Here is a 24,755-nt window from a genome sequence, read left to right on the forward strand (position 1 = left end):
CTAAAAAGAACATCAAATCCCGATATAAAAGCCTGAACTCTAAACTAATTATGGTTTTAAAAAATGATGTGTGTGTAAACTTCAGGAAAATGGTATCCTATTTGCTTGAGTCCCTTAGATCTCCTTCTGTGCATATTATTTGATTTTGTTATTTTCTATATAGGTAATATCAGTGATTGTATGTTCTGATTCTTTCTAAGCCTTGGATTGGGTGTAAGGGTGTTTCTAGAGATAAGACAGAGACAGAGAGTGAGTGTGTGTGTGTGTGTGTGTGTGTGTGTGTGTGTGTGTGTGTGTACACACACACATACATATGTATAGCATATAGTAATTTACCTATATTTTTCCATTTAGTCAAAGTTTCCCAGAATGCCCCTGATTTAAGAAACCAACTGGAAATTTCTTCTTACCACGTTACTACCTTACTCCATTTTAAATGTTTATGTAGAAGCAGTGTTGGCTTTACAACTTGAGTAAAGAGACAGAATTTTGTATGGTTAGTCACTGATATTTTCTTGCATAGTCAAGGCATTTATTTCTTTGTTTCTTGTGTATATAATAGAAGAAATGGACCACAGGCATGTTAACAGGTGTTATTGTCAAGTTCTTCCCTGATTTGAGAAAAGGGGTGCTCAGTTTTATAGCCTTTGGGATAACAAAAATCCCATGTGGGTATTGTCTAAAGTAGGTAAGATAGTGAAGGTATACAAATATGGGAGATTAAGGAAGTATAAAACGTAACTAACTCTGAAGGAACAGATAAAACAACAAAGCATAATTGATGACAGTAAGTTAACTCAAGCAAGTTATACAAGCCCTCTCATTGTTCTGCTTGAAGGTAGTACCAGCTGCCTTTGGGAACAGACTTAGTTCTTCAGGTTAGCACTATCTAGTCTGACCATAGACTTCAGCTGCTATGCCAGGCTTTGTAGCAAATGAGTTTGTTTTGAATTTTGATTGCCCAGTACCTAAAGATAAATGACTGTAACTGCAAAATAGTAATTAGTATTTTGTAATAGTATTTTCAAAGTCAAAATGGATGTTTTCTTTTTTTTTTTAAGGGCTTTTGCTTGGGTTTCCTTACACAACTTGACAGGGCATCACACCCTTTAGTTCAGAAACTCATTTGTCAACATGTTATATCCAGCAACATCAAAAGTCTCCTTAAACAGGTATGTTCATTTTGGCTGTTCAGTCTAACATTAGAGATGTTTTCATATCAGAGTTTCTAATTAATTTAGTATGGATGATCTGGACAAATGAAAGGCCATGTTAAAACTTTGATTCCTCTTAACCATTTGGCTTTCACTCATTGATGTATCTACCGTATGCCAAGCATTGTGCTATTTGTAAGAATCTACAATAAGTGTAGAATTGAGACATGCTGGGGCAGTGAGGTGGTGCAGTGAGTAGAGCACCGGCCCTGGAGTCAGGAGGACTTGAGTTCAAATCTGGCCTTAGACTTCGACACATTCACTAGCTGTGTGACCTTGGACAAGTCACTTAACCCCAGTTGCATCGCCTTCCCTCCTCCAGAAAAAAAGAAAGAGAATTGAGAGGTGCTGAATAAGACTTGCGTTTTACAAAAAGACTGACAGCTTTGTAGCATGTATACTCTTTAAGGATAGAAATAGTGTTTGGTTTTCTAAATCTTGGTGTCTCTCCACACCTACTCCCATATTCCCCTCTGTCTACTACCATGATTTTTACATTTTTGGAGGAAGGAAGGGAAGGGCTGAGGAATGAGATTTCATTGGTACAGGGAACTTCTTTTGATGAGGAAGCACCTACCAGTCGTGCAGATTGGCATTTACTCACAATTTATAGTCTTAGGAAGTTGCCTGGCAAGATGAGAGATTAAGTGATTTACCCAAAGCCACGCGGCCAGCATATATCAGAGGAGGCAGGCCTTCCTGAGTGAAATTGACTATTGCTCAATGTGGCTGACTCTCTGCACATAGTAGGTTCTTAGTACAAATTCAGTAAATTGAATTACTGGTTAATGAATATTCCAGTTACTAGCCCTTGGAGTCTTTGTAAGTTTGAAAGGAAAGACTAATAGGTTTATTCTCTCAATTATTGATGAAACCTCATTAAAAAACCCATTTTCTGTAATCTAGTTACATTGTTTTTGTGGCTTGTGATGGTTAATTAAAAGGCTGTTCTTCATCTTGTGTCACTCCTCTTTAGTGTTAAATTGAACGGAGGTAGCCACATGGTGCAATGGAGAGTGAGCTGGCCTTGGACTTCAAAAGAGCTGTGCTCATTCCTGACATCTGCTGGCTTTGTGATCTGGGACAGTTAACATTGGGTACCTCTCCCAGACTCTAAAGTTGCAGAGCAGACTGTTTTGTGCTGATAAATTGAACTCTCTTACTAGTCTAACATATAAGAAGTGCTGTAGCCAAGAGTCCCTGGCCCTGGAATCTTGATTGTTTGAGGACTGATGCTTTCAGAGAGGGCCTTTCAATGTCTGTAACCTTTGTTCTCACTGTGCCCTGCTGAAGGTCTCCTGAAATCTAATATTTATCCAGCAATGTGCTGGAGCCATTTGGAATCTAAGCTGATTGTTAAATTTTTTCATTGGCAAACTCTACAGATTGAGGCTTGAGTTATTGTTTTGATTATAACATTACAGTAAACATTTATCAAACACCTACTCTGTGCCAGTTGTTGTTGTTTAGTCCTTTCAGTAGTGTCTGACTCTTCATGACCCTATTTGGAGTTTTCTTGGCAGTGGTACTGGAGTGTTTTGCCATTTCCTTCTCCAGCTCATTTTACAAATGAGGAACTTAGGCAAATAGGGTTAAATACTTGCCCAGGGTCACACAGCTAATAGGTGTCTGAAGCCAGACTTGAACTCAGAAGATGAGGCTTCCTAACTTCAGGCCTGGCACTCTATCCATTGTGCCACCTAGATGCCCACACACCTGCTATGTGCCAGAGCCTATGCTAAATGCTGGGGATGTAAATTTAAAGAAGACAATCCCTGTCCTCTGGGAGCGTACATTCTAATGGGCATGTAGGGGCATGGTGAAGAGGAATATGGAGTTGAAACCAAAAGCTGCCTCAAATGGCGCATGAAGAGATGGTTAGGGTTTTGAGGCCTCTACAAAGGAGGCTCTAGAAAGTTTTTTGCTCAGCCTTCCTCCACACAGGTGTAGAGGCAGTGGAGAGTATTCATGGGATGTGAGTACCAAAGCTTAAGGAATCTCTAAAATGATGATGAGTTTATCTTGGGGTGGAGAGGAGGGGTCAGCCTGATGAAGATGATGGAGTTGAAACCAGGCAGAACAGCTGGTGGCAAATGTTGATTGTCTAGACTTCAAGTTATGTAGAAAATGTTAATAATGCAGATAAAATTTAAAAGTATGGCATATATATATGTATATATATATATACATATATATATATATATGTATATTTATTTTCTTTCTTCAGAGATCCATTTATTAGTTACTAGGTAAGTTACTAGAACACTCCTGCCTATATCAGTATTAGAATATTTTTCTTGGAGTGTGTCTTAAATGTCCCTCAGAGAACAGTCTTATGTACCTCTTAGAATTTTGGAGATTCAGATCATCATATAAAATCCCTTCTGCAGTATAGCATTAGTCTCTTTTACAAGACACTGGTTTATAATAATTACATATTTTGGGAGATTTTTGTTAGGGAGGAGAAGAAAATCTAATCAAATAATATCCTTGTGGAACTATTTTGAGTGAACTATATTCTCAAACATTTAAGATTTAATGCTTGAATTCTTTCATTCTGTAAGCTGTTTTATCACTTATTACTTGGAAGAAATTTGGCTGGTGCATTTCACGGTTGTAAATACCAGAGGAAACTGGCCTTCTAGAGAAGTTCCCTTTTTTTTCTTTTTTTCCTGTCTTGGTCTGTCCTTACTTGAAAGAAAGTTAGAATGAGTTTCTGATTGTGTGTTATTTTTGTAATGTATATTTTTCAGCCCATTCCAGAACCCAAGGGAGGTCGGCTCATCCAGATTGAAGGATACTGGATTTCAGTGGGAGATAAGGAGCCCACAATAGATGAAACATATATACTCACTCCTTCTGTTAAACTTAACCTGAGAGATATTGTCAGAGTTGTCTCTGCAGGGTATGGTGGTTCTTTTTCTTCCTTCTTATATGTTGCTTCAGTAACTGTACAGTTTGACAATCAAGAGTTCATATACATCTTATGATAATTTCTTAAAATGTTTTTTATGTCATGTACTCTTCCTGCTATATTTCCCTCTCCCTCCCCCTCCCTCAGCTCACTGAGTAGGCAAGAAATATGATATCCATTATACATATGAAGTCATGCAAAACATTTCCTTATTAGCTATATTCTCCTTCCTTTCCTGGCTCCCTCCCTTCCCCCAAAAGGCAAGAAAAATAAGGGAAGAAAAAAATATGCTTCAGTTTGCACTCTGGGTCCACCAGTTTTCTCACTGGAGGCAGATGACATTTTACATCTTGAGTCCTTTGGAGTTCTAGTGGATCATTATATTGATCATAAGTCAGTTGATTACAGTTGATTATAATACTGCTATTACTGTGTAGATTGTTCCTCTGGTTCTGTCCACTTCACTTTGGATCAGTTCATACAAGTCTTTCCAGGTTTTCCTGAAACCATCCTGTTCCATCATTTCTTATAGCACAATAGTATTACATCACATTCATATACCATAATTTATTCAGCCATTCCACAGTTGGGGTATCCGTTCAGTTTCCATTTCTTTGTTACCACAAAAAGAGATAGTTTAAATATTTTCTAACATGTGGTATTCAGTAAAAACTTAGGCTAAATGCCAAAATTCAAGCTGTTTGAAGTATTAATAAGAGAGGAGAGAAAAAAGGATTCCACTGTGACTTCCTCCATTGTCTTTCTCTAGTGCCTCATTGTGGCAAACATGGAGTTGGTTCTGACTTTTTGAAAACTTTGCTGATAAGATTGATTACAAGTCTCTGATAGGTCCTATGAGACTGGAAAACACAGTTATCCAGGGACCAAGCCTAACTAACCTTGGAGAGGCTCATCACTCAGTATGGAGTCATAGAGTTAGAGGTGCAAGAGACCTTAGAAGTCATCTAGTTTTACAGATGAAGAAAGAGAGGATCAGGGCAATTAGGTAACTTGCCCAGGGTCACACAGGTATGAAGGCTCAGACTTGAGAATTGATTCCAGAAACTCTTGACTCAAAGCCACTGCTGTTTTCACTCTATTATGTGATGAAGGCTGGGACCAGAGCAACTCAGAAAACCGCCTATTTAACTATAGAAGAGTTAGGATTTGTCTCAGGAGAAAGGAGGCTCCCCACGTTAATGAATGGTTGCTTTTTTGAAGTGTTTGAAATGTTATTAAGATTTAAACTTTAAATTAAATTGAACTTTAGTAAATGCTAAGTTTGTTTGCTCTGTGTTGTCTACTTCTGATCTCTTCCCTGTCTGTGTCAAGCTTCATTGTCCATTGCTGGTTTTATAAAATACAGTGATCAGTGTGGTCCATGTAGGGTGTCCCAGAAATCTTTTAGTATAGTCCTTATTGATTAAAGTTTAGAACTGCACTAAGACTTTTGAAACATGATGTATATTACTTTTACTAAGGTGTCTTTGCTTTACATCATTCCATATTTTTTTTTGTAGATTTTTTTTCCCCATTCCCATTTGTTACTTTTCTATGCTGTGATAGTATTCTGGATTCTTCCCCTTATTGCATGCAAATTCTGTTTCCCAGTCATCAGGGCAAGTTGTCAAGGGTTTTTCTACGAATATTTTTGTATAGATGGGTGTTTTTTCCCTTTTTCCTTTAGGCCGTAGCCATAGCAGTGGAAGAGCTAGGTCAAAAATTTATCATCAACAATTTATTTATAGAGGAGTGGGGATCCTGTGGCCTCAAGGCCACAGGTAGCCCTCTAGGTCCCTCAAGTGTGACCTTTGACTGAATCCAGACTTCAAAGAATAAATCTAAACTTCACAGAACAGATCTTTTTATTAAGGGGATTTGTTTTGTGAAGTTTGGATTCTAAGGGTTGCACTTGAGGACCTAAAGGGCCACATGTGATCTTGAGGCCACAGGTTCCCCACCCCTGAAATAGAACAATACAGTGCAGTATAGAAGAGATTCTGACTTTTTAATAGTCAGGTACTTGGTTCAAATCGTGGCCCTGCATGTTACCTAAGGTTAAGTTACCCTAACCTCTCTGGGCTTCATTTTCTACACTTCCAAAGTGATACGGAGATGCTCCTCAAAATTATTCAGCTTTAAATCTATGATCTGGTGTGGTCTGCTTTCCCCACGGACCTTCCTCCATTGAATTTTATCCATAGATATTTTTCACAATTTTGGTATAAGAAAGATATTTTATTATTGTTTAATTTTTTTTTTCAGATTTAGTTAAGAATTTTAAGTTTTCCGAGTAGTTATTAGCAGATTGATATTTCTTTTAAAAATTTTGTTCTTGAGCCATTTTTCTTCCATTGGGGAGTATTATTTTTGCTTAATTTAAGGTTTTTATTTGTTGCTTTCAAAACTCTAGCTGTCAGAATTTGTCAGATATATTTAATGCAAAGTGTTTTTTTAATGTCACTTCATTTTGGGAGTATTTCTTTTTGTAGTAAAACTCATTTTTTTAATTATCTTATTTCTAGTAATTTATTTCCTTTATTCCATAGTTTAAAAACTCCCCATGTTTGAACTGTGTTTTTCCCTAACTTTCACTTATTTTTCCTTTACTCATTGATCTAGTTGGAAATAAATACATAGGCTTATATTTTGCCTTTAAAGCTATTTCTCCACTTTTTATAGTTTTGTTGTTTAGTATTTTATAATTCTTGCATTCGTCACTAATCTTTGTTACTCATATTTGCACTAATTAGGCTTTGTTTTTCTAAGTTTTCCATTCTATTTCAATGAACTATTTTTCTTTACGTATTTCTTCTTCCTCTTTTCCCTTTCCCGCTTTTCTCCTATCCCTATCACTATTCCTATCAGTATCCCCATTCCCGTCCCTAACTGGCTTGGTGACTTTTTTCCTTTCTTTTTTGAATAAGGTTTTGGATGCCATTTTTTTTTTTTTAAGCTTGAGGTGAGTTTTCAACAAAGATAAAGCTCAGGCAGGCAGCTCTAATATATGTCATAGAATTGGAATAAAACAGTTTAGATTAAGCCTTTTGCCCTAAAACCAAATTGTGTGGAGGGAGTACCAGCATTTGCATTCCCATCTTTATCAGTGTGTTCTGAGTGAAGGAGTATTATTAGCTAATGTTCTCTGGCATCACACTCAGTCCACCTTGTTTCTGTGGTCAGTTCTTTCAGCTCTATTGTCTTAGGCACTTTTGCTTGAATCTGGTCAGTATAAAAAGACAACCCTCTATTCCTTTGGTTTTCACCTTGGGACAAGAAAATTAAAGAATTTTTCCAGATTCAAGTTGCAGTGTAGGTTGTCAGCATTTCTAATTACTATGCATTGTCTTTAAAGAATAAATCCTATTTTATTCTCCACCATCAGACAATTTGTTTAAGAAATATTTAGTTCTACAATATGAACATTCTTTTATTCAGCAAATCCTTAACCTTGCCTGAGGTCTTAAATTCCCAGAATTTAGGGGCTAGGTATGTTACCTTGTTTAGCATAAAGGAAATCAAATCATAAATGTGTTTGGGCAAGTAAAATAGTTGTATATTTATCCTCCTTTATTTATTTATTCTAAGCAGTCCTTTTTTATTTTTCTTGTTTCAATGATTCATCTTTTAAAGAACATACCCAGTGCTGATTCAGGGAGAAACATCTGTTGGTAAGACTAGCCTAATTCGCTGGCTGGCTGCAGCAAGTGGAAATCACTGTGTGCGGATTAACAACCATGAACATACTGATATTCAGGAATATATTGGTTGCTACACATCAGATGCTTCAGGGAAGCTGGTATTTAAAGAAGGTAGGTTTGAGGTTTTCAGTTATATCATTCAGTGACATGCTTAACTCCCCAAGCCTGAGTGAAGGTGATGTGGTAATTTCTGAATATAAAAATTTACAAAAGTCTTCTTTTTGCCATACCCTTCCATGAATTTTAAGGGGATCTATCTAGGAGGTGTAGGGACTCATCCTTTGTCTAATTAATTCAACAAGCATTTATTAAGTACCCTCTATATGCTTGGCATTATACTAGACATTAGAGATATAATTGGAAACCAAAACAGTCTTGTCCTCAAGGTGCTTATATCTCATTGGACCCCATTAACCATTGCTGTGGTATAGGACTCTGGACTGTGTCACTGCTATTGCACAATTTAATTTCAAAAGGCATTGTGTTTCACCTTCTTATTCCCAGAAGTAAGTGGGAGAAAGTGGAGAAAGTTGAATGATTTATATTGATTAAGATGACAAGGTTAAAAAATGTTGAGGATGAAGCATTTTTTATATGTAGTTTACTTCAATGAAAGAAGTGACTGTTATCTTGGCATAATAGAAAACATTTCCCTGTTTGTCAATTGACTGTGCCGATTTTTTTTTACATTACAGCTATCCTCAAGGAATACTTAATTTTAGAACTAGCAGTGTAGCAAATTAATAATTTGTCTACTATAACCTTTTTTGTAACCAGTTTTTATGTTAAAATAATGAGAAATGTCTTCTAAAATGATTTTCTCCCATTTGTTTTCCTCCCAAGGTGTCCTCATTGATGCTATGAAAAAAGGCTACTGGATTATTTTAGATGAATTGAATTTGGCTCCCACAGATGTGCTGGAGGCTTTGAACAGGCTTCTGGATGATAACCGGGAATTGCTCATAACAGAGACTCAAGAGATCGTCAAAGCTCATCCTCGCTTCATGCTTTTTGCAACCCAGAACCCTCCTGGCCTTTATGGGGGCCGAAAGGTTTGTAAAGCTCATCCTTTATGGTTTCTGGTAATGATTTCATTCTTTGAGTATTCTCTTTCTAGATTGAGTTGTTTCTTTTTTAACTCGAAAGAATAGGAGGGTGTTTTTTTTCCCTCTTATTCTTGCTGTCCTTGTTAATGAGTAGGCTGTTGTTTAGAAGATTAGATAGACAAAAATTAACTTTTTTTTTCATGCTGCTCTCTGTATCTTCTAGGTACTTTCCCGAGCCTTCCGAAATCGTTTTGTGGAGTTGCATTTTGATGAGTTGCCTAGCACTGAGCTGGAAACAATATTGCATAAACGCTGCAGTTTGCCACCTTCTTATTGCAATAAGTTGGTTAAGGTCATGCAAGACCTACAGGTATTGAACTTTTTATTTTTAAACCATAATCATCTCTCAGATTCCCTCCTCTTGATCCTTGATTCATATCCCAGTCATTAAGCTTATTAGCTGTGTAACCTTGGGGAAGTCATTTAATTTCTCTGGGCCTCAGTTTTCTCGTGTTTAAAATGAGGGTGTTGGACTATTAGACCTGTGAGGTACCATGCATCTTTAAATCTGTGATCCAATAAAATTTGTAACATTCATTCCCCATAATTTCTTACCTCTCTATGCAGAGTAGGGAAATGATTACTTGTAATATATTGAAAAGTTTGTTTGAAGTCTTTCTCAGACTCGCCCAGGGTTCACATCAGAACGTATTTCAGATTGGATAAAAGTAATAATTTGTTAGATGAGGCAAAAAGCATTTGTTAAATGCTTACTATGTGCCAGGTATTGTGTTAAGTGGCTGGTGATACAGACACAATAAAAAAGGATAGTCACTGTCCTAAGTAGATCCCATTTTCATGTTTATGTGTTATAAATGGGAATTTAAAAGGGAAGGGAGAAGAAAGGAGTGAGAAGGGACATAGACTTGAAGCCTAGAAAGTCAGAAGCACAGCTAGGAGGGTTGTCTCCTCTCCCAAATGGAAGAAGTTCCAGGAGGAAATCACCTTTAGAAGGGAGCCAGCATAGCAGAGGGATGTTCCAGAGTGGAAAAGCCAAAGAGGCTAATGGATGTTCCAGGGTGAGGAGGTTCTAAGGTAAGACTGCAGCTGAATTGTGGTGTTGCAGTCAGAAGCACTTCCAGGAAGACAATGTATTTGTTTCCCTGGAGTTCTAAGTTGCTTCTTTAAACCTGTGTTCTAAAGTACTCTAGGTACTTTAAAGATCTTTGCTCTTCAGTGTTTGAGTTTATATGTGTACTTTTGTATGTTATTAAAAAATGTACTCCCACTAAAGTATCACTTCAGAAAACTTTCTGGTAATTATTATTGTGATTCCACACTTCTCAGTATTGTTTGATTAATCTCTGATTCTAAAGTGTTAGGATGTTGTTTGAAAAATGGATAGTGACTCAGAGTGGTGAAAAGTGAAGTAGCATTTTCTGATTTGTCATTCAGCTTTGCTTGGTGGAATGAATTTTTGTTAAAAGTTTTGCAGATTTGGGGGATTTTTACCTGTTCATCTTAAAAATTATATGTGTGCAGTTCTGTGAATTTGGTGTTTAATACTTTTCTTTCTTTGGTTACTTTGCTAGTCCTATCGTAGAGGTTCTTCCCTGTTTGCTGGAAAGCAAGGCTTCATCACTCTTCGGGATCTTTTCCGATGGGCTGAACGGTACAAATTGGTTGAACAGACAGAGAAGGAGTATGACTGGCTTCAGCATTTAGCAAATGATGGTATACTTTTGTTGTCTTTTAAAATTTGCACAGTTGGGTAGATACTGTGGCATTGTATTCTTAAATTTTTTTTGTGAAACAACATAATGCGTAAATAGAATCAATGGATTTTGCTAAGTGATTTCATATTCATATTAATTTAAATGCATATTACATAATAACAGTTTTTCAGTAACTCTCCTTGTGCGAATTTATTTTTTGTTCATTCTCATTTACTTTTTCCTCTTATATAGTGGTAGTTATTGTACACTTAATTCTTTGGGTTCTCCTTTTTTTCTTTAGCATTATTTCAGATTTCTGTCCTTCATCCTTGTGGATGTTAATTACATTTTAGCATGTCTTTACACTAATATTGATGCTGTGTTTTGGATTAAATAAACAGTAGTTTACATTTTGGAAAGGAGTCAGGAAGACCTGCCGTTGAATTCCACTGGAGATCTAAGTGACTCACCGAGGATCTCACAATTATTAAATTATATTTCCTTATTGGTAAAATGAAGGGGTTGTACTTGGCGCCTCTTGTCCATCTTTTAAGCTGTGATTGCACGAAGCTTGAGTGGAGGGTGCAAAGTTAGGAAAGTGAAGCGTTTGCTTATTCTTACCCTAACATTTTCTCTGGTTTTACTTCCAGGTTTTATGCTTTTGGCTGGTCGAGTTAGGAAGCAGGAGGAAGTAGATGTTATACAGGAAGTGTTGGACAAACATTTCAAAAAGAAATGTTGTCCACAGTCTCTTTTCTCAGAAGAAAGTGTCCAAAAGTTGCTGGGTAAGTTGAGAGGTAATGCTAGAGAACATACCTTGAGTTGTCAAGAGACAAAACTGCCCCAAATGAATCTTTTTTTGATTTGTAGGTAAATGCTCTGCTCAGTTATCCACATTGAAGTCCAAGTTCAGTCACATTGTGTGGACTGAAGATATGAGGAGGTTGGCTGTCCTGGCGGGAAGGGCATTAGAGTTCGGAGAACCCGTCCTCCTGGTGGGAGATACTGGGTAAAAGTCTATGATTCTTTGAAAACAGCTGTTGCAGGGCTTGAGATAGTAATGTATATCATTGGATCATTTCCTTTATAAGTTTTTGAATGACAAACAGCGTGGCCTAATGGATAGAAGGCTAGAATTGAATCCAGAAGGTCTGGGTTCAAAGACTTGTCTCTGACACATACTGGCTTTATTATCTTGAGTGTGTCACTCAGCTTTTGAGTGCCCTGGGTAACTCCCTGCGACTGTGAATTGCAGAGCTGTTGACAACTTGCTTTCGTAGAAGGAGTTTCTTCACCTATTCAGTTCCCTATGCCAGTGAAATTACAGGTCTGTGTTTCCTGTGGTACCTGTTACTTTTACGTTTTTTTTTTAATAAGCAAATTAATCACTGCTTTTATTTACATTCTCCTTCCCATTCTTTTATGAAAAAGAAAACTTTACTTTTGACATAACTGACTATGGAATTGGTTTCTTTTAATTATGTAATTGATAAATGTCTTCCAAATTAATTTTTTTAAAATCATAGGATTCATAGTAGGGATATGTGGAGAAGAGCCAAAGACTTGGCCATGTTTTCCTCGAAGTTTTTAGGGCAGTGGATGTTTTTTTCCTCATTTTTTTAGAGGTCAGTAAGAGAAGTAGAAAAGAAACTTAAGTCAATGAAGAAACTTTTGTTGTGAAGAAAGGAAAAACAAAAGGCCACCATAACAATGGAGCTGCTGTGGTGGAAGCATCTCATCTGTTGCTTTAATGATGCTTTTACCTTATGTTTATTTCAAGAAATGGCTAATTAGTGACGGTTACATTAAGGAATCTTCCTCAGCTTGAGGTTTTAGTGGATGTTGATTAGAGGAATGGAGAGGCAGCATGAAATCGTCTTGAAGTCAAGAAGACAGACCTAGTTTCAGGTGCCACCTCTGATGTATACTGGCTGTGTGACACTAGGCAAATCACATGACCTCGGTGTTCTAGAGCAGAGACATCAGATACACTTTGGCCTACAGATTTCACCCTTGTTGATGTGGCCTGAACCATATTAAAATGTAATCAGGAAATAATTAACAAAATAAGTAAAAAATATAGTAGAACATAAATGTTTTTGAAGTCCTTATGCGGCTCACAGGATCCTTATGTACGGTTCAGTGGTCTTTGTTTTCTTTTTTTGGTCCGGCAGTTGGAATTAAGTTACTTGCCCAGGGTCACACAGCTAGTGAGTGTCAAATGTCTGAGGGCTGATATATAGGGGCAGCTAGGTGGCACAGTGGATAGAGCACTAACCCTGGAGTCAGAAGGACACGAGTTCGAATCTGCACCAGTGGCCTTCATTTCTATTTGAGTTTGCCCCTGGTGTAGAGAACTCTCTAAGACTGTAAGTTGAAGAGAAGATTCCCACCTGCATTGGTGTAAGAATGGCCTTACCTGGGAGTTCCCTATACCCATGAAATGACGGTGTGCTTCCTGTCCCTGTCCCTGTTGTGGGTATACGTTATCTGTTTGTTTATCTTCTGTTTCATTGTGATAGGTGTGGGAAAACGACTATCTGCCAAATTTTTGCAGCATTGGCAAATCAGAAATTGTATTCGGTCAACTGCCACTTGCACATGGAGACGTCTGATTTCCTGGGAGGTCTCAGACCAGTCAGACGGAAGTCAAAGGAGGTTTGTTCCATAGCATTATGTGTCTGAGACATCTTTGTTTAGTCCAAGGTTCCCTGATTCCAGATGCCATTTTGATCAAGAACTGTGTCCCTTGGATGCCGTTTCCTGGGCTTCCAACTCTTCTTCTAGATTTTTCTACCTTCTTTGTGATATAGTTAGCGAATCATTGCTTAAATCAAGCATATATTTTTGTCAATCAGTAGGCACCTACGAAGCACTTTTTATGTGCCTAGACCCTCTGTTTAGGCTCTGGTCTTACAAAGAAAAATAAAGACAGTTTTTGCCCTCAAGGGGCTTCCATTCTGTTTAAATTTGAGAATACATGTCAGTGTGTGTATGTGTGTTTGTGCATTTGTTTTCCTGAATTCATAGCTCTTTTTTCTTTTGTGACTTCTTTTTCCTCTCCTAGGAGGAATTGGACCCCTCCAGACTCTTTGAGTGGCACGATGGGCCCCTAGTTTTGGCAATGAGGGAGGATGGCTTTTTTCTTTTGGATGAAGTTTCACTTGCTGATGATTCAGTCTTGGAAAGACTTAACAGGTACGTGGCCGTAATAACAACACTAGCAACAGCCTGGCATTGAGTAGCTTTTGAAGATTTGCAAATAAGTTTTAAGAATTTTATTTTCTGACAAGCAAGCATCTTTTTTTTTCTTCCTCCCACATGCCCCCTCCCCCTCAGCAGGGGAAAAAAGAGAAAAAGAAAACCTTTGAGATAAATAAGCATAGTGAAACAAACACATTCCAGTATTGCTTATATCCGCCACACTTATGTCTCATTCTACATCCTGAGTCTATCACTCTGTTGGAGGGGTGAGAACACCTGCTTTACCCATTGGAAGTGTGGGCAGCTATTGTATCTTTCAGAGTTCTTAAGTCTTTCAAAGTTGTCTGTTTTTATAGAGTTGTTGTTATTGTACAAAGCATTCTGCATAGAAGTTCTTGTCTGATACTTGCAGCATCCCCCTGACGTAGGCAGTACAGAAGTTTATTGTTCCATTTTTACAGATGAAGAAACTGGGAGTAAGGGAAGCCAAGTGATTAGCCCACAGTCACAAAGGTAGTAAGCACAAGAGGTGCTATTTGAGTCTAAATTTCATAACCTCCAAGCCTATCACTCTGTCACTACAGGATGGCATCCTTTCTTTCAGTTTAACCAGATATAGAAGAGAATTTGTGTTAAGATCTAATCGCTCTGGAAATTTTCAAGGGTAGCTGATTTTTTTCTGCATGATTGATATGCATGGTACAAGTCATTGGGGAAAGGGAAATTTAGGAAAACAAGGAAATAGGGTAAATAAATCTTGAGTAATTCTTCTGGAGCTGAATTGCTACTGTGGAATCCATCCTTGCTTTGAGAAAGAACTGGAATTATAGACAGATATTAGAGCTGAAAGGGCCTCTAGGAGATCTGTTCCAAATCCATGCCTCTGCACAGCTGAAGCATTGCTGTACCCATTTTACAGATATGTAGGATCATATGCTCAGAATTATAGATTGAGAGCTGTAAGGGACCTCAGAAGTCATTAGTACAGTCCCTTCATTTTACAGATGAGAAACCTAGAACCCACAGGATTGGAGTGACTTCAGCCTGAGGTCACACAGGTACAAGTGATGGAATTAGGGGTTTGAGCCTGTGAACTCAGATTCTAAATTCATTGCTCTTTTCTCTGCTTCATTCTGCCTCCCTAGCAAGAGTTAAAATGTGAAATGGAACACTCATGTGTTAAGCTGTTTCCTACCTCTGCCATCCATCATATAGCCTAATGAAAAGGATTTTTGAGGAAGCACAACATCGGGTCACAGTACACAGGCCTTGAATACTACACTTTGCTCACTGGCTTTCTTTGTGATTCAGAACACCTCCTTTTAATGAACAGTAGCTTAAATGGGGAGTCAGGCAGAAAGAGACTGTTTTCTTTTTTTCTGCTCAGGAAGCCATGCCCTTACAAGAGAATTGTGACAAGCTTTATTTTTTGAATCTGGCATGATGCTTGATCAGGTAAAGCAGTGATGGGGTACACAAGACTTCTCTCATTTTCCCTCTTCCCTATTATTTTGCCTTTTAGTGTCCTTGAAGTGGAAAAGACCCTAGTATTGGCTGAAAAAGGTAGCCCAGAGGAAGACAATAGTGAAGTTGAACTGCTGACTGCTGGGAAAAAATTCCGTATCTTAGCAACCATGAACCCTGGGGGTGATTTTGGAAAAAAGGAGGTAAATTTCACGTCTCTTGTAGAATAATCTGCTGTGGATTCAAACAGTATTTTTTTAAAAAGATTTTTTTAAATTATAAATTTGAAAACAGAATTAAAAAAAAAATCAAATGTATCAAACAAAGGCAAACTCTTTCCCCAGATCTTTAGCCTTTACCAAGACAAAATGAAATGAATTACCAAGTAAGCAAACAATAGAATGTGTTTTGTTTTATTCCTTTTCTTGGCCTGCCCTAAGTTTACCATTTTTGGCTCTGTTTACCATTCTTAATTTTCTTTTCTGCCTTTAAAGAAAATACATGTTTTATACTTAACAATATTTATAATTAATAAATTAACTATAAAAAATTCATGTCTCAACTGAATCTGCTGAATTCACTCTGTAGATGTTATATTTCCATATAGGAATCATAATAAATAATTTTTAACAGCATAATAATATTCTACATCTAGTGTACCATAACCTTTTCAGACATTCTACAATTGTTGGATGTTATAGGTTTCTAATTTTCCAAGAAACTGTTTCTTAACATCATAAAGACAGTTTCCATTTTATCGTTTATGAACATGTTGTGAGTCTGTTACAGTTACAGAGCCTGACTAACATTGAAATTAACAGAAAAATAAATGGACACTTGTTTGAACTTGGGAGATGGGAGGTGGGGAACAAAGCGATGTAAAACATTATAGTTTAGAGAAATGATTTCTCATGACCTATGTAGCTTTAAAATCCGAGCAAATGAACCATTTTTAAAAAGCAGATTATCTCCTCTTTGTTCCTACACCTGCTTTTTCATTGAATATAGTATCAAAAGTATACTTTAGTCTTGTGATTAAACAAATCTGTTCCCTTTCCCGTAATTGTATGAATCTTTTGAGTAAAGTTAATAGTAATTTATAGCATAGTTTCCTCAATTCCAAATTTACTTAGCTTTTGAATAACTTAGTTTATCTGGTTAGGAGTGTGCCACTCCTGAAACTGTCAGAATTAGTCAAACTTTTCTGTTTCATGGAAGAGCCAGCTTTGTTTTTAGAAGATATTCAAGTGACACCTGGGTCTTGTTAGTTAAACTGTTAAAAGGGCTTCAGAATGTTGATGAAATGTACTAAGGAAGAGAAATGGTGATCCTAAATGAAGGTAATTAAGATTCCATGAAGCACCATGAAATGAGTAAAAGAAGCGAATGCAAGACTGTTTTGTAGTTATCTTTAATAGCAAACTAGAAAACAAGCAAACAAACCCCACGAAATCCTAACTGAGCTGAAAGAAAAGCTCCATGGAGAGTGAACTACCAAAGAAATAAATAGCAAGATGCTAATGATGGACTTGCAATATGGCCCTTGTATTGAGGGGGTGTATTTGTAGCTTCTCTTGCCACAGAAAGCAGTAATATTAAGGGATCTCTGTGAAAATGTGTGATCTTGGCCATAATGAACATATACCTTAGGACAGGACACCCAGTCTTTTCTTTGTCGAGAAGTGACTTTGTATTTTCATAAATGTCCATTCCTAGAATGAAAGTTGATGAACCAAGGGTGTAGTTGTGGTTTATTTCCCTTCTTACTAGGAATTCTTCTAAGCCATAGGGAACGGGGTGTGTGGGCAGAAATATTCTTGATTTCTGCTACTAGACAAAAATCTACTTTTAAGATTGTGATTTAGTGATATCTCAATAGACTTTAATTGCTTTTGGAATTGTTCTGTGTTTACATGGCTCCCTAACCCTAACCAAGGGGTTAGGATCACTGGACTGACAAGCAGCATGTATTCAGTGTTCTAGGCATCTACTAAATAATTTACTTTTGTGATTTTGGAACACTGGTAGAGGGGTTATGTCAGTTGGGAGGTTCAAAAGCACTTCCAATGTCAGAAAGGGAAAAGTATTTCTGTACTAAAATTGATTAGTTATTAAGCTACTGATATTTTTCCCCCTTCTTGCAGCTATCTCCAGCTTTGCGTAACAGATTTACTGAGATATGGTGCCCTCAAAGCAAGAGCCGCAAAGATTTAGTTCAGATTGTCAAGCGCAATATTCATCCAGGGTTATCTCTGGGTAAACTAGACCAGCAAGGTAAGAGATGGGCAAAGAGATACACCATTGTGTTTCAAGGGGAAGGAATATAAGGAAATGGAGGCAGGCATGGATTTCAGCCAAGTTGGCTAATAATCTTTTGTTACCATATCCATCTGGTTGTTCTTCAGAGTATTTCCTTGATCAGGATGATTAAATTTCATCTCCTTCAACAAGAAAGAAGTTAAGTTTTAGTCTCTGTATCTTTCTCTCATATTTGTACTTCCGTGCACTGTAAGACTTATGAAATGAATGTGGTGGCAGATAAAGTAATAGTACATTTAATAAGAATTTATTTAAAAGGCAGCTGTGTGCCTGTACTGTGATATGTGCTCAGGTTATAGAGATGTAATTGAGTCAGTCCCTGCTCTTGTGGAGCTTACATATTATAGTGTAATTGATAGTGGGTCAGCTTTGGCTTCAGAACAGCCAGGATTCATAGCTTATCTCTGACACTTACCATGTGACCCTGGGCAAGTCACTTCTCAGTTCTCCAGGAGTCTTTGTGAGACTAAAAATTACATAGCGATCGATGATCTGCATTGGTATAGGGACTTTCTTCATTTGATGCTCTGTATGTGATTGAAATTACAGGTGTAGACCAAAAAATGGTGAAAATACAGTTAGTTTTTTGCTCAGAATGCCCTTGGGGGGGAAATCTGTAAAATGTTGTGCAGGTAATGTACTCATTAAAAGAAATTATGTACTGTTTCTCACTTAATTTAATTGGTTTTGTTTAAACATAAAATAAAATACAATTAAAGCAAGTTTGGAACATTAAAACATATTGTATTTTTTCTCCCCAGTTCTTGGTATTAAGGTATTACCTATAATGTTATTCATAATTATTAAGGTTTGTTTTTTTTAATACCTTCCACTGAACTCAAGCTGCTTTATTAAATTTATACTTCTTAGCAAATATTATGCAGTTCAGATCATAGGTCTGGGTCTTACCACTTGGTTTTCTGGGTCCCATGCTTCTGTTTTCTAAGTAGGATTCCCAAAGAGGAATCTCTTAAGAATGACAAACAGAAAGTATCCTTGATGCATAAATATATTGGGTAGCTTTAGGGATAGAGGAAATGAGAGACAAGTTTGTCTCAGTTTCTACGTAAGGGTTGATTGCGAGTCCAAGGAACCATCTAAACAAATATTTATGTTCTCTACAGGTATAGAGTACTTGAAAGTCAGGATCATTTTACTGCTGTAAATCAAGAGTAACTGAATGCGTGGTTAAACTCATTACAGTGAATTCTCTAGAGAGAATAATTTATGACAGCAATTGCTTTTTTCAGATCTTGCCTTTAGAACAACAGTCATACTTTATAACAGAAATATACTTGATTGTTTGCTATTGGCTGTGTGTGAAAATTAACCTTCAGAAGGAGAAATGTTGGTAGAATTGTGGAAGCAGACAAATCGAGATAATACTATTTTCTACTGTGCCTGAATTGAGACCCATGCTGGGGATGGTCTTCTTTCTAAACTGTATTAATTGTAATAAAGACCAAAATAGAAGGAACCCAGTGCATTCATTCTGTTCCAGAAAATCCATGAATATATCTATTATTCCTCTGGAATGAAGAATTCTCTCTTGGAGCCTTGGGATATTTGTCTTTGTGTTAATCAGCTTGTCCTTAAGGAGCTTACTTGTTCTGTATTTTCAAAGTTATGTGGTGACAGTCTTCCTAGGGAGTTATTAAGAACTCTAGGGGAATAATGGTGTGATAGAGAGAAAGGGAGACTTTTCTTCTCTTGTTTTCCCTTTGGTATCTCTAAAAAGCATCATCTTTCCTCTATATTAAATGGCTTACCAAGGAGCAGCTTTTGTTCATTACTTTTAAATTTATTGTTTTATCCCTTCAGTATCCTACTAACATGAATTCCTTCACTGTTTGTAAGTGTCATGATTTCAAATAGCATATTCTCCAGTCAGAAACCAAAACATCATGAACTGAAAGGCAAATGAGCTACATTAATTTTTCATACTCTGAATTGTACCCAAGTCTTTGAAAAGTGGAGGATAAATTTTAAAAATCAGTTTAAAAATCCCACACTGTCAAAGATATAGACTTAAAATTTGGAGGGAAATTATAAGTTATCTTGTAGGACCATTATAGTCCCTTACTTCTGGAGCTCAATTAGACCACAGAGGCCATCTCTTCTAGTTCCCTCATTTTGCTTACAAGGAAACCAAAGCCAAGAGAGATGAAATGACTTGCCCTGATCTTTCAGATAGCAACTGGTGGAACGAGGATTTGAACTCAGAACCTCTGCCTCTAAATCTAGCACTCTTTTGACTGTACTACATTGTCCTGTTACTTACTGAGTCACTTCAAATTGGGGACCAAACAAAAAATACTTTTTAATAGAAATTCTTGAATCATTTCCAGACTTGAGCCAAATTTCTGTTTCATTCACTGTGAGTCCCCCAGGAACAGCCTACTTTGGGGAAATGTATCATATCTGGGAGTTAACACTCCTCAGGCCTGCCTATAGAGTCTGGTCTTAAAACTTCCTGCTCTTATGTTTTAGGGACAGACATAGCTGAGCTCATGATGGACTTCATAGATTGGCTCACCAGTCAGGAGTTTGGCCGCAGATGTGTCATCAGCATCAGAGACATCCTGTCCTGGGTGAATTTCATGAATGTTACTAGGACAGAAAATACTTTGAAGGAGGGAGAAGAGGCCATTTCTGCTGTGACATCGTTTGTCCATGCCGCATGCCTGGTGTATGTGGATGGAATAGGTTCAGGTAAGTTGGTAATGAGAGCCCTTAGGGTCAGATGTTATAGAAGTTCATATATTTTCTGTTTTCTAGCCTTTAAATGCAAATTCAATTAACTTATATTTAATTTAGATATATTTTATTTGGTTATAATTTATTGAAGTTGAATGTGTATAGAAATTGCTTTGCGGGATCAGTCATATTCATTTGATTTAATTTCTGCATCAAGCTCTCTTTATATCCAACTTCATCATTATCATTGAGCAAAAGCTGAAGTAAGTTGACCTTCAGCCTTACATAAGCTTTTTTTAATAGTATTTTTTCCCCAATTACATGTGAAAGATTATTTTCAACATTCATTTTTGTAAAATTTTGAGTTCTAAATTTTTCTCCCTCACTCTCTTCCCTTCCCCCTCCCCAAGACAGCAAGCAATCTGTTAAAGGTTATGTACTTACATAAGCTCTTATCCTCAGCAGGTTGTAGATAGCATATAACATCTAGTGGTCAGTATGCTTTCTTTAGACTTCTTTTATGTTTAAAGCAGTGTATAGAAAGGACAGAGTTTGTTCACATTGCTGTGATATAAATCTTGCTAGCTAGCCATAAGAACTGATAGATTTTGAATTTGATTAATATGGTAGTGCTTTATCTTTTAGGTACAACTTCCTGTGGGTTTGATATCGCACCCCTGGCTCGCAAAGAATGTCTACAGTTCCTGACGAAGAAACTTTCTGAGGTAGTCCAGCTTACGGATTCTATGAAGAATAAGCTGAAGATCTATGACAAAACCAAAGATAAGGAATTTATCTGCATGGACAACTTTTGTGGTATCCACCCCTTTTTTATACCAAGGGGTAAGAATGACTTTATTTTGAATGATACCAATGAAAATTATAGTCTCCTTATGTCTTAAAAAACAAAACAAAACAAAACAAAAAACCAGTTGGCTGTTATTTTCATGGATGTGGCTCTTAGGTGCTATTCTGACTTGTTCTTTTTGTATTAGCTGCCCCATTTAGAATCCCTGTTGTAGCATCTTCTTATTGTCAGTTCTTTCTCTTCTGTAATTTAGCTTTATAAGACAAAAAGAAACTAATGAATATTGAGGATAGCGACTGGACCTGTGATTTCATTGTCATAGGTAATTTCTGGGTGAAGAAACTCCTCTTACCATTGCCACTCAGCACCTCCTTTGCAACCCTAGAGCCTTAGAAAGCCACCTCAAGGACCACTGAGAGGTTAACCAGTTTGCTCAGTCACATAGCTAGTATGAACCACAAAGGTAGTTCTTGAAGATTGGTCTTTGAGCATCAAGATAAGCTCTCTATTATTCTACACTGCCTCTCAAATGAATATTAAACTATCAGATTCTCTTCTGATCTCTTTTTCGTTAACACGCATCAGTTTTTACACAGTTGTAGTCAGGTATACGTGGTGTCTAGTAGACTTGTTTCATTTCCCTTTATTTCATAAAAATGCTTCTGTGTGTCGGCATGGTCCACATGGTTGTAGTATTTAATAGTTTTATTTACATTCCGTCATGTGAGTGTACCATATTTTTCTTAGTCATTGCTTTGTGCATTTGGATGGTTTCCAGATTATTGCTATTCTACATAGCATCATTGAACCTTTTTTTTGTAAGTTAAGTTTTTCTTTTGCCTTTTGGTTCATTCATTTGGCATATTTTCCCCAAAACTGAATTCTTGGGTCAAAGCATTAATCATACCTCTTTTTCTTTTTTTATTTTAACAGATTAAACATTATTTCAGCTCTTTATTCACATGTCATTGGAATGTATTTTAGGAATATCAGACCATTTTATAGTGCCTATATCACTGCACATGTATACTTTTGATAGTGGTTTGTTTCTAAATAGGTTTATGGCTTGTTAGAAGGTGATTTAAAATAAGTCATAACTTACACATAGTAAGTCAGTTGTTTGAAATGCAAAATGCATCTTCCTGCAGCAACAAAGTAGTATAAATGGTGGCTAGGTTTGCAGCCCCCAAAAGTGTATTTTCACTGCTTTTGTAGCTGAGTTACAGAGAATATTTTGTTTTGTTCAGCACACCTCTAAAGTATGGTGTTTGCTTATGGGTGCCCTATTTTAGGAAGGACTTTGATTGACCAACTGCAGTATAAAAAGAATAGGGATGATTACCCTGGAAAAGAGATGACTTTGTGGGGGATAAGATTGCTCTCCTGGAAGGGCTGTCATTACAAGGCAAGGTTAGACTCTTTCTGCCTAAAAGAATATTTTGGTTTGATGTAAGATAAAATATCTTATTAGTTGGAACTATCAGAGATTGAAACGAGCTGCAGTGACTGGTAGCATGTTTCCCTTTCAAGCAGAGGCTGCTTGACCTCTCATTAAAAATATGATGAATTTGTGTTCATGAGTGAGTTGGGCTGGGTGACTGCTGTGTTTCCTTCCAACTTGAGGTGCTGTGAATCTCTTACATAAGTAGGATGACAGAACAGGCATTCCTAGTATTAGTTCCTTACATAGTAGCTGAAAAAAAATCTATTTCAGGTGTCAGCTAAGAGTACCAAAACAACTCCCTTTGCTACAGCCTTGGTTGAAAGAAAGTACCTTTGTTGAACATTTTTCTTGGGAATATATGGTGTATAAGCTGCTGAGCACAGTCAGTCCTTGGCTGTCAATGCCAAGCCCTCCCAAAGTTTTTTTTAATGGTTTACTATGGCAGGTAGCTGGGAAAGGTTAGTTATCAAAGCTTCTTGGGTTGAACTGATGCTTGGTCTTGGTGATAGAGTATTGTGGTAGAAGCTGGTTGGACACATCCCTAGAAATGCATGGCTTGGCTCTGTGAAAGTAAGAGAGGCTATTTATTTAAGGTAAGTACAATGTTGCACCTTTATGATAATCATTATAATATATAATTCAATATGGCATTAGAACTTTGTCATCCTGTTTGATTAAAAAAAAATAAGAGACCTGCCTATCAGGGTACAAGGATTCTTGTCCTCATTCTCTCCCTTCTCTGTGCTGTCTTACATAAGTGAGACTCTGAATCTTAGGTTTCCTCAATTATCAAATGAGTAGATGGAACTGAGATGTTCTTTAGTTCCCTTCTCATTCTTAACATTCTGTAATTCTCTGTTATGTATGGTTTGATTAGGGAAAACTGTCTTCTGCTCAAAACTTAAAGAATTTGCAGGGGCCGTTATCTTCCTCACCTGATGGTTGGACATACGCTTCTCCCACCCTCATTCCCTTCTCCTTTCCCTCATCGCATTCTTCCTGGAAATGATTCTCTGGCCTGGAAGGTCTTGCTGCTGAAGGAAATGTTTCAATCTTTGTCTCCTCAGCACTTAGGACAGCGTCTGGCACGTGCATGGATTCCTTCCAACCCCTGAAAGCTGCCACCAAAACCTGCCCTATCTCATCAGAGTTAGATTCAGGGGCTTTGAGCAAGAGGACTCTTGTTTCTGCTGCCAAGGCTGCCAGAGCAGCAGGGTCATTCCTGGTACAGAGATAGAACCTTAGATACATTTTTTTCCTGTGAATAATGGCTCTGTTCTGTTAAGCTCTTAGGACTACCATTCAGCTGCCCAATGAATAAATGAGCCTCTTTACCCATAAGCAGTGTGGCACTGGAAAAGCACTGGGCTCGGGTTTGATTTCATAGTTCTTCCACTTAATAGCTGTGTAGCCACTGACAAGTCATTTAACCTTTCTGAGTCTTGGTTTCCTAATCTGTAAGATGGAGATAACATTTGTATTGTCTTATTTTGGGGTTGTTTTGATGAATGAACATTGTAAATTGTAAAGTTCCGTCAGTTTACAAGAATTCATTAAGCCCTTAATTCATACCAGGTGCTGGCTTATCGTTGAGAGTACACAGAAAGGCAAAAATCACAGTCCCTGCCCTAAAGGAGTTCATATTCTGATGGGAGAGAGGACATACGAGCATACGCATGCATTGCTCACAAACATATATACATACACAATATATACAGTGTAAATGGGAAGTAGTCTCACATGGAACACGGCCCTCTTGCAAAAGGAGGGATTTGAGCACAGTCTTGAACTTTAAGGAGGACTTTACAGACATGGAGGATAGCATGTGAAAAGGTAGAATCTCTTGTTGGAGGAACAGCAAGAAGACCCTTGTTGCTGAATTTTAGAGTATGTGGAAGGGAATAAAGTGTAAGACCACTGGAGAATGAGAGTAGCCCAGGTTGTAAAGGCCTGTAAATGCCAGAGGATTTTTTGTTGGCTCTTGGAGGTAATAGGGAACCACTGGGTTTTAGCTGGGGATGGGGTGGAGTTTGGCAGCTGAATGGAGGATAGACTGGAGTAAAGAGGGGGACAGTATGTGAGTAGAGAGAAAGGGATAGAGAAGGGAGATGATCTGAAGGTAGAAATGATACTTTTTGGCAACAGATATGTTGAGTGAATGTCACTACTTACTATTTATTAACCATCATTAATGTTATATTGACTTCCTTGGAAAATGAGACACAAGTT

General features: G+C 37.4%; 1 protein-coding gene across 1 annotated transcript in view; it reads left to right on the forward strand.

Annotated features, from left to right (window-relative positions):
• Window positions 1-24,755, forward strand: part of MDN1 (midasin AAA ATPase 1) — a 190,499-nt gene that overhangs the window by 65,994 nt on the left and 99,750 nt on the right. Inside the window, exons 22-35 of the mRNA XM_036767059.1 lie at window positions 1,062-1,172; window positions 3,968-4,119; window positions 7,762-7,940; window positions 8,673-8,881; window positions 9,099-9,245; window positions 10,468-10,609; window positions 11,241-11,375; window positions 11,461-11,599; window positions 13,113-13,248; window positions 13,658-13,788; window positions 15,317-15,461; window positions 17,403-17,532; window positions 20,068-20,289; window positions 20,920-21,117. Of these exons, the coding sequence (XP_036622954.1) occupies window positions 1,062-1,172; window positions 3,968-4,119; window positions 7,762-7,940; window positions 8,673-8,881; window positions 9,099-9,245; window positions 10,468-10,609; window positions 11,241-11,375; window positions 11,461-11,599; window positions 13,113-13,248; window positions 13,658-13,788; window positions 15,317-15,461; window positions 17,403-17,532; window positions 20,068-20,289; window positions 20,920-21,117 (2,176 nt within the window). The remainder of the gene's footprint in view (window positions 1-1,061; window positions 1,173-3,967; window positions 4,120-7,761; window positions 7,941-8,672; window positions 8,882-9,098; window positions 9,246-10,467; window positions 10,610-11,240; window positions 11,376-11,460; window positions 11,600-13,112; window positions 13,249-13,657; window positions 13,789-15,316; window positions 15,462-17,402; window positions 17,533-20,067; window positions 20,290-20,919; window positions 21,118-24,755) is intronic.

The sequence above is a fragment of the Trichosurus vulpecula genome, chromosome 7 (genome assembly GCF_011100635.1).
Source record: "Trichosurus vulpecula isolate mTriVul1 chromosome 7, mTriVul1.pri, whole genome shotgun sequence".
Lineage (NCBI taxonomy): Eukaryota > Metazoa > Chordata > Mammalia > Diprotodontia > Phalangeridae > Trichosurus > Trichosurus vulpecula.